At 42.0% G+C, this 9,581-nt stretch overlaps 1 protein-coding gene across 1 annotated transcript in view; it reads right to left on the reverse strand.

Annotated features, from left to right (window-relative positions):
• The window catches only part of LOC138982028 (protein mono-ADP-ribosyltransferase PARP14-like), a 7,224-nt gene extending 737 nt beyond the window's left edge, over positions 1–6,487 (reverse strand). The window contains exons 1-3 of the mRNA XM_070355243.1: positions 6,304–6,487; positions 5,120–5,314; positions 1–4,260 (exon numbers count right to left, since the gene is read on the reverse strand). The exon at positions 1–4,260 is cut by the window's left edge and continues 737 nt beyond it. Coding sequence (XP_070211344.1) covers positions 3,878–4,260; positions 5,120–5,314; positions 6,304–6,478 — 753 coding nt within the window. The 5' untranslated portion in view covers positions 6,479–6,487 and the 3' untranslated portion in view covers positions 1–3,877. The remainder of the gene's footprint in view (positions 4,261–5,119; positions 5,315–6,303) is intronic.
• Between the last annotated feature and the right edge of the window lie 3,094 nt (positions 6,488–9,581).

Raw genomic sequence — 9,581 nt, forward strand, 5'->3', positions numbered from 1 at the left:
TGCTCTTCAATTGATGAGAATGACATGAGGCCCGTTCTTAACAATAGTAACTTTTTTGGTGTTGATAGAATTTTACTAACTTTAGCAACTAACATTGGGTGCCATAAGAGTTGTGACAATTCCCAACCACTCTGTTAAGAAACACTTTCACTGCCAACATGACTTGGAAAAAAAGTCCAGGCCACTTCACTACTTTAAAAAAGAACATACCCTTTTGTGGATAAAACTTATGCCATGTTTGAAAGTCCATTATCACACACAGAACTTATTCTGCTTCAGGCCTTGATGAAGTCTAATTGTAACACTCATTCTTCTGCAGTACAGCAAGTGCAAATTATTCTGATTAAAAATTGGTAGCAACCTCACAGACTTTGGAGGACAACCAAATAAACAAGCAAACGTTTTAAATCACATTTACCCATTATGCCAACAAAATGCTTCATGAGCAACAAAAAGGCAGTGACTGCACAGTGGAACTCTCCCCTTTTATAAGAACTTCAAAAATCTGAGACAATCAAGCTTCAAAGAGGAGGGAATCTTAAAAGGTAGATTAACAAAAGTTATGAACATAAAATCTAAACAAGCAAGCTTTAAAAAAAGAAGGTCTTAAATCGTAGAAAGAGCTCAAAAGGGGGGGAGGGTAATTGTACCAGTAAACATGCATAAGTTTCAGAGACCTCTCTGGTCAGCTGCTGGCCGACGATTAAAATACGGAGCTACTGATTGCGCAAATCATGTTCACCAACTTGACTTTCAAAGATTTGCTTATACATGTTTCCTTTGTTATAAACTCAGATATGTGACCCTCCACCACAAAATGAGTCGCATGTCACCTCGCGCGGTTCTGGGCTAGGCTTAATATAAGTCCGGGGAGTGTCTGGTAACAGTGTGAGGGTCACCTATAGTCAGAGGCTTATAATTCAAACAGTTTTCGCTCTTTTCTAAAACGGTTTTCACTACTGGATAGAGCATAAAAAATGTAAAAATATGAAAATCATGCAAAGGTGACATGCGACTCATTTCGTGGTGGAGGGTCACATATGTAAACAGGGAAAAACAGATAACATGATGTTCCATATTTTCAAATCAATCTAAACACATATATATCACCGGTTGTAAAATTGCTTTCAGTACAAGTACACATGTTTACGCACCAAAACAAAGCCTTATTCCCCCCTCTGCTTCTTTACCTCTGTAAACTTGTAGGGGTAGTTATTTTTCGATAATGACCCAGCAACCAAACAAATAACGACCCAGCAACAGCCTGAATCCTCGATAGTGCAATGGGTTGAGAAGCTGTTCTGTTTCGGTACTACTTTTTGCGACTGAAAAGTTCCGAACGCTCTAATGTACGAAGTATACATCTCTGGAGCAAACAATACAAACATACCGCATTTAAATTAACAACTACAGGCCTGAACACATGAATCTCCATATAAAATCCATGAGTTCGGTTGTTTTCTGAATCTAGATCAGACGTTCATCACAAGCAATTTCCCAAGGCAAGTAACTTATACTTTGTCTAGCGACAAGAGTAGTTCCCCTTCTTTTCACTCAGTTTCTTCGACAACAGACTGCAATCCGACGGTCAGTTTTCAACAATATTTCATTTAATAAACAGATCACACGCAACCAAATGCACACATCTCATCAATTTAAACAACATAAAGCGGTTTCATACACTATTTTCCCCAGAAAACTTAACTTCATACAGTTTTTAACGTTGGAACACGGGTGCAAAAGTTCGTCTGCTAGTCCCATTTGACGAAAGAACATTATCCTAACCGATACCAAAACATATACAGAACACACAATATCTGCCTTTGCCGCCACAGCAGAATAACAGCATATCTGTGTACTTGATTTTAGCCCAAAATAGGAAAACTGACAAGAAGTGTTAACAGAATGGAATGATTTGCACGGAACTATACAACCGCGCATTAATCGATCGCCTGCGCAGGTTGACTGGTTGAGAGAATAGGATTCGATCAAACTTTCGCAAAAAAACTCCTCTTTTCTTTGAATAACTGAAGAAAGGAGGAATAAAGAGGTTACACACCTCGTCTCAGTGATTATAAAAAATAATGGTCTCAGTTCGCGGTCATGAAAAAGCTCGCTAAAGCTCGCATTTTTCATGATCCGCTAACTTCGACCATTATTTTTAATAATCACTGAGACTCGGCATGTAACCTCTACTTCCACTCACATGCTTTACAAGGTACAGATATCATACCTGCTGCAACATGTGAATAAATTATCAAGAACAAAACAATTTCTGTACGACAATATATCTATACACAAATGTGTACAACAATAACAGCATCAACACCAACAATAAAAACTACTATGTCATAAACAAACAAGAAGAGCAAACGCTCGATCGAGTCACTTTCGCAGTTCTGAATATTATATGAGGCATCAGATGGACAGGAAGAAATTGCTATTCACAACACAATGAGTCACGTTCACATAAAATTTGAGCCCGGTCACTTTTATAGTTTCCGAGAAAAGCCCAACGTTAAGTTGTGTGTTGCCGAACAGAAAAGGCTAGTTATCTCCCTTGTTTTTCTGATAACGTTCGTAAAAGGCTACAGATGTAAATACTTTGATGTAAAGAATAATCCTACAAAGTTTCAATCACATCCGATGAACTTTGTCAAAGATATAAAATGTCTAATTTTTCCTTTGACGCTGACCTGTGACCTTGAAAAAGGTCAAAGGTCAACGAAACCATCGTTAAAGTGTAGAGGTCATTGGAGGTCACGACTAAACAAAATATGAGCCCGATCGCTTTGATAGTTTCCGAGAAAAGATATAAAATGTCTAATTTTTCCTTTGACGCTGACCTGTGACCTTGAAAAAGGTCAAAGGTCAACGAAACCATCGTTAAAGTGTAGAGGTCATTGGAGGTCACGACTAAACAAAATATGAGCCCGATCGCTTTGATAGTTTCCGAGAAAAGTCCAACGTTAAGGTGGTGTCTACAGCCGGCCGGCCGGACGGCCGGCCGGACGGCCGGCTGGCCGGATGGCCGGCCGGACAGACTAACACTGACCGATTACATAGAGTCACTTTTTCTCAAGTGACTCAAAAACAATTATAAATTGTATAAAGCCCTCTCAACTTTGCACAGCAAATTCACAACAGTAATTAAGGAAACTGCAAATTGCTACATCGCCAGGTTAACATATTACTTATGAGCAGAATTGTCTATCACTGCACACACACAAACACATGTCAGAAGTGGAGAAAAAAAGAGAATCTCATACATGTAATGACACCATGCATAAACTCTCTCTCTTATAACAAAAGTCATTTTGTTTGACAAATTTAAATACATGTATACATGTACAGTACTTAAAATGATGTTGAATGAATCAAAATAATTAATCTCAAACTAGGCACAAACCCTCTCTCCCTAGCCCTCTTCCCTTGCCCTGGCTTTATTACATTAATTATGCACTTCATTTTATAAGGGCAGTCATTATTGCAGGCAGAAACTGTAAAATTTTGACAAATATGAAGGCAACATTCACCCAATCAATTGAACACCTTCTGACCTAAAGCTTAACACAAACACTCACTCACACACACACACACACACACACACACACACACACACACACACACACACACACACACACACACGTTCGTGCGCATGCATGCACAAACACGCACACATACAGGAATGGACATCAAGTAATCTAGAATGCACCCAATTTGTAGGCTAGAACGGGACATGGAAAACAAGGAAACATGGTCTGACAGACAGGCAGGCAAACACACACACACACACACACACACACACACACACACAGAGGAATTGACATCAAGTAATGAAGTTTTTCGATTGATCAACAAAAGAACTGAGATTTTATTACCAAAAAGGCATATAATGCCCCACGCCCCACTCCCATGAGTAAAATGATCCACCAGAGTGATCTCCCTGCCCATCATCACCACGTCTCCCTCCGTCCCCAGCAACTTTTTTCCTGGGCTCCTCGGTCTCCACAGGCCCCAGTATGCTGACGATGCCTGTCGCTATCTCCTCAACGGCGGCTTGGCGGCGTTCTTCACTGTCAGAGAAGATGAAGAGTGACACAGCGTCCTGCCTGGTGGGGTCAAGGCTGTGTCCTCTGTGACACACAGACTCCCATTCCTGTGGTGGTAGTGAGGGTGGGGGCGAGGTCTGGGGTGGACGAGACATTGCACTTCTGTCTGCAGACTTGGCAGAGGCGGCTGCTGCCTGCTGCTTGTCCTCTGAGAATTAACACAATGAAATATCAACATACAAACTCTGTTAGTCCTTGATAACATTAAAAATGTACATTACAATGTACCTGTGACTGGGGTCTCTGCTTCCATACATGCCAACCGGCATAACTGGCAGTAAGTAAGTGAGTGGGGTCTCTTATTATTTTGCATGAATAGTAAGAGCATTAATTGTGATTGTGGATCCTTCACCTTAAATGTAGAAGCAGAGAGGCAGACATTAATTATACTGCCGTCATCGTAAGCAACCCACTCTTAAGCAAACATTTCAAAAGAAATGTTTCGCTAAAGGGCTTCTTGGTTAAATTTTATTGGAAGTCCTGCCTACTTTTATCAAGTTGGAATGTTCTATTAAATATCAATATTCGCATCCCTATCTGGACTTATCAAACTCTGATGCAACTATTTATAGTAACAACATAGACCCAGAAGCTTTGTGGCAGTTCTCACTCCAAGAAACAAACTGGCAATTCTTAAAGGCCCATTCCGCCTTGTTTGCTTTACCGTCTCAGATCTGGTTAGCATTTTACATGGGATAAGATCATCTCTCCACTTGTTCACATACCAAATATGAACAGCCTGGGTACTCACTGTCCACAGTGGTCATTTTTTAAAGAATTAATTGTAAAAGGTAGACTGGCACCTTTTTTAAAAATTAATTAATACACAAAATTCTAACTCACTCAACACAGCAGTCAAGGTGTTCATTTCTGGTATGTGACCAAGAGGAGGGATGGTCTTATCTCATGTAAAATCTTGTCCGGATCTAGGAAAGAGAGGGAACTGTGTTCATGAGGCAGAGTGGGCCTATAATTACTCAAGAAAAGAAAGCAAGGGCAGGACTCACCCTCAGGCTTGGATTTGCCAGAAGGATTGCCAGCAGGAGCAACCAAGGCATCCACCTTTGCCACCAGACGAACAAACAGCCTCCTGCTCGACATGACAATGCGAACCTCTTCCAGCTTCTTGGGGTCCTTGATCTCTTTAATGGCGTCCACCATGTGTTTTGCCAGCTCTTCTGGCCCGTTATTGGTTGATTCCCCTGTACACAATCCCAAGCTGATGTCAGATCTAAACATTTAAATAATTATATGAACAACCCACAGCCACAGGACCACCCATTTTCATTTCTCAGATCAAACTCAATAGGCCTCCTTTTGCTGATGTAGAAAGTTATCATGTTCCTTCCTCTAATAGTTCCTTTTTCCCGCAGTGGCAATATAGTAGACTGATCAAAGTTGATGGACTGGGTTTGAGAAAACACATCATTTCTGTTATGCCATTAAGCATCTGTTTTCAAACAAGGTGTTTCTTATGGTCACTGTCCCTACAGATGACAGCAGTTTATGCAGTTTATGTACCTAGTAAGTCTGAATTGGCTTTTCAAATAGACTCAAACACAACAGCCAAAAAATAACTTCCTTCACGTACAGATTACACAGTTTACACAAGCAGAGAAGACAAGTGAAGAGAGATATCTTCTTTTGAAATGCAATTCGCACCCTTGAGCAGAAGACACGAGCAAACAAAGAAATAAACATAAAAACAAGCACAGTAAGTTTATGGAATGTTAAGTTGACAAAATCTGTTTATGAGGGACCGGGAGGTAGCGGCGCTGGCTTTGAAACGAGTTTGTTGCCTTCCGCGTTGGTTCAACCCTCACGTTTGGCGAGGGATTTATTTCCAAGAGTCAACTTTGTGCGAACTCTCCTTGGTGTCGGAAACATGAACACATGTGAGAAAATAAATTGGGTAGCTCCGTACTCTAAAGCAGCTAGCTTTCCTAAGAGAGAAAGCAGCATGAATTTCCTCAGGTAACCTAACAGAACTATATGATACCTTATCCTTATCTTTAGCCTGGATCTTAAAAGCGGACAAACAAGATAATCAGCAGACAAATGATAATGGGCAAAGATGATCGAACACTCATCTCATAAAACCACACACACCCGCACACACACACACACATATATATTTACATAAACACACACACACACACACACACACACAGTGACACACACACAAAAGTACCTGTCCCCAGTGCTGGGAAAGCCACAGAAGCCATCTTCTTTTCCTGCACTTGTTTCACACACTCCTTGATGGTGTCTTTCGGTTTGTCCACATATCTGCCCAAGTCAACGTGCAGAATACTCTTGCAATGGAGCGGTCTCGGTGCAGATGTCATCACAAACCCTTTATTTCTCATCTTCTTCTTGTTTCCTATATTCAATCAAAAATATAGACAAAATGTCAGTCATCATACTCAGTAATCCGTGCATATTTCCTCTTCTCAATCTGTTGTTAGAGAAATTAGCTCCTAGATAAAAGTGGAAATGAAAGTGGGAAAAAAAAAAAGTGACATCGACGCAAGGGTCCCGCACATCACAGCAGGGGCTCCGTAGATCCTGTTGTCTATGATGATAAATGTTGTTTAACGCCCTCAAGGTTAAACCATTACGGGCATGTTCTCGGGTGTTACTCCGACTTCAAATGATTTAGAGAAAACAAATAATTATCAATAAATAAAAGGGGCCGCTGCGAAGGAAGTTTTGCTGTCATGCTCAAGCTCCCAGACACCAAGGCACCAGAGCTGGAGGTTGGTGTCAAGTAGTAATGGAGTTGGTTTAGAGACCCGGCTTGGTCATTGTGTGTCAGTGCAATAGTTGGTAAGGCTGTAGCTCAAGGGGTTGTTGGGTATAAGGGAGGGGGTGGGCCAAGGTTGGTCAGGGGTAGGGGTTTAAGGGAGGGGGTGGGGGAATTAAGACACTTTTCACCTGTCTTCTGCAGTTTTTCTTCAGGGCTACCCCGCCAAGGCAGGGCCACGCTAGGGATACCCAAATTACCGCCTTGGTTGGACATCCGCAGTCAGGGCTGCGGTTATGGGTCTCTTGTCACCTGCATCAAGTAGTGACTTGTGGTGTCATGGGCCCAGGGGCAAGTGCCATGTCGTCTGGTAGTTTGTTGGAACGAAGCCTTAGGTGCCACAGCCTCGGCCATCTAAGTTTCTTTGTGTGTCTTGAGGCTAATTGGTCTGAATAGCTTGTGAAGCTGTAGCCTCTGCTCAAGAGTTATCTGTGTCTCCCAGTGGTTTGTTTATTATATTTAGTCAAGTTTTGACTAAATATTTTAACGTAGAGGGGGGAATCGAGACGAGGGTCGTGGTGTATGTGTGTGTGTGTGTGTGTGTGTGTGTGTGTGTGTCTGTCTGTCTGTCTGTGTGTGTAGCTAGAGCGATTCAGACCAAACTACTGGACCGATCTTTATGAAATTTTACATGAGAGTTCCTGGGATTGATATCCCCGAACGTTTTTTTTCATTTTTTTGATAAATGTCTTTGATGACGTCATATCCGGCTTTTCGTGAAAGTTGAGGCGGCACTGTCACGCTCTCATTTTTCAACCAAATTGGTTGAAATTTTGGTCAAATAATCTTCGACGAAGCCCGGACTTCGGTATTGCATTTCAGCTTGGTGGCTTAAAAATTAATTAATGACTTTGGTCATTAAAAATCGGAAAATTGTAAAAAAAAAATAAACATTTATAAAACGATTTAAATTTACGTTCATCTTATTCTCCATCATTTTCTGATTCCAAAAACATATAAATATGTTATATTTGGATTAAAAACAAGCTCTGAAAATTAAATATATAAAAATTATTATCAAAATTAAATTGTCAAAATCAATTTAAAAACACTTTCATCTTATTCCTTGTCGGTTCCTGATTCCAAAAACATATAGATATGATATGTTTGGATTAAAAACACGCTCAGAAAGTTAAAACAAAGAGAGGTACAGAAAAGCGTGCTATCCTTCTTAGCGCAACTACTACCCCGCTCTTCTTGTCAATTTCACTGCCTTTGCCATGAGCGGTGGACTGACGATGCTACGAGTATACGGTCTTGCTGAAAAATGGCATTGCGTTCAGTTTCATTCTGTGAGTTCGACAGCTACTTGACTAAATGTTGTATTTTCGCCTTACGCGACTTGTTTGTCTTCCCTGGAGGCTTCTGCCTCATGCAGCTATCCAGGGTGGCATGTATCTCAACATTGTATGTCTGGAGGTACATTTGGTTTGGTCCCCATCGTCGACTGCTGCCTCGGCCGAGCGAAGGTCTATTGTCTTTGCTATTTATGGGCTGAGCATGCTAGGAAGCACCCTAGAACCAGCTGAAAACAGATGACCTGCTCAGAGTAGTAGCTAGGATCATCATCGGTTTCTGGCGGAGTGATGAGTGGGGTCAGAAAAAGTCAACAGTGTTGAGAGCAATCTCCGTTCTGTATTGGATAAGATCAGCGATCTCCTGTTTGATGGCACCTCAGCCCTCAAACACGTAACTGTAAACTGTAAACTGTAACTGCACCACACTGGCAGGTCACATGGTCCCATTAGATGCGGCTGCTGACTGTGCATTGGCGACGCAGCAGTCGCATGGGTCTGAAGGGGAGTGGCAGGTGGTGACCTTTCCTGTTGTATGGCAGGTGAACCTATCCTTTCTCTTCGATCTCATTTGAGGGTGCTTTTTCTCTGTCTTCTCTTTTCATTTTGGCAAGCAGCTGTGAGGCTTCCGTGCAGGACAGATGGATGTCAGTCACAGGCAAGTTTGACATAGCTGCTTCTCTTGCCCCCTTGTTGGCCAGTTCGTTTCCCCTGATGCCCATGTGGGAAGGTAGCCACATGAGGGACAGAACATTCCCTTTTGTCATTGGTTGGTGTGCTAAAAAGAGGACTTTGTTTTGCATCTAGCTCCCCTGTTCTTGGTTTTGCCTGCAAAAGCTTGCAGGGAGGACTTTGAGTCCGTGAGGATGACAACCCCTAGAGGGGGGCTGGGCAAGTCATTGATCAGGGAGCAACCCATGTAAATGACAAAGAGCTCTGCGCTGAATACGCTAATTCCGTGGTTCAGCTTGAACTTTTGAGTGATTTTGAGTCCAGGGATTGTCAGAGTGCATCCAGTTTCACCTCACTGCAGGATTGAACAGTCTGTGCATTTCAGACCTGCAGGTGGTTGGAAAACTTCTCTGCAATCTTTTCTTTTGCAACAGTGGCAAGGAGCAGCGGGTCTTCTGTTTTCTTTAAGCCATTGCTATAGTCAGTGATGAGCTCAAGTGGCTCAAGTAACCAAGGAGGGTAGGGGAGATCGAGTGCCCCCAACAACCTGCGTTTCTCTTGGTAGAGGTCAACAGTTGTCTATCTTGAGCACTTAGCTATTTATAGCTCCAATGCTCAGATCAGAGTTGTCTGTCTTGAGCACTGCGCTATTTATAGCTCCAATGTTCAATGGTTGTGAGACACATGTGGGTTGTAGAG

Source organism: Littorina saxatilis, linkage group LG12 (assembly GCF_037325665.1).
Source record: "Littorina saxatilis isolate snail1 linkage group LG12, US_GU_Lsax_2.0, whole genome shotgun sequence".
Lineage (NCBI taxonomy): Eukaryota > Metazoa > Mollusca > Gastropoda > Littorinimorpha > Littorinidae > Littorina > Littorina saxatilis.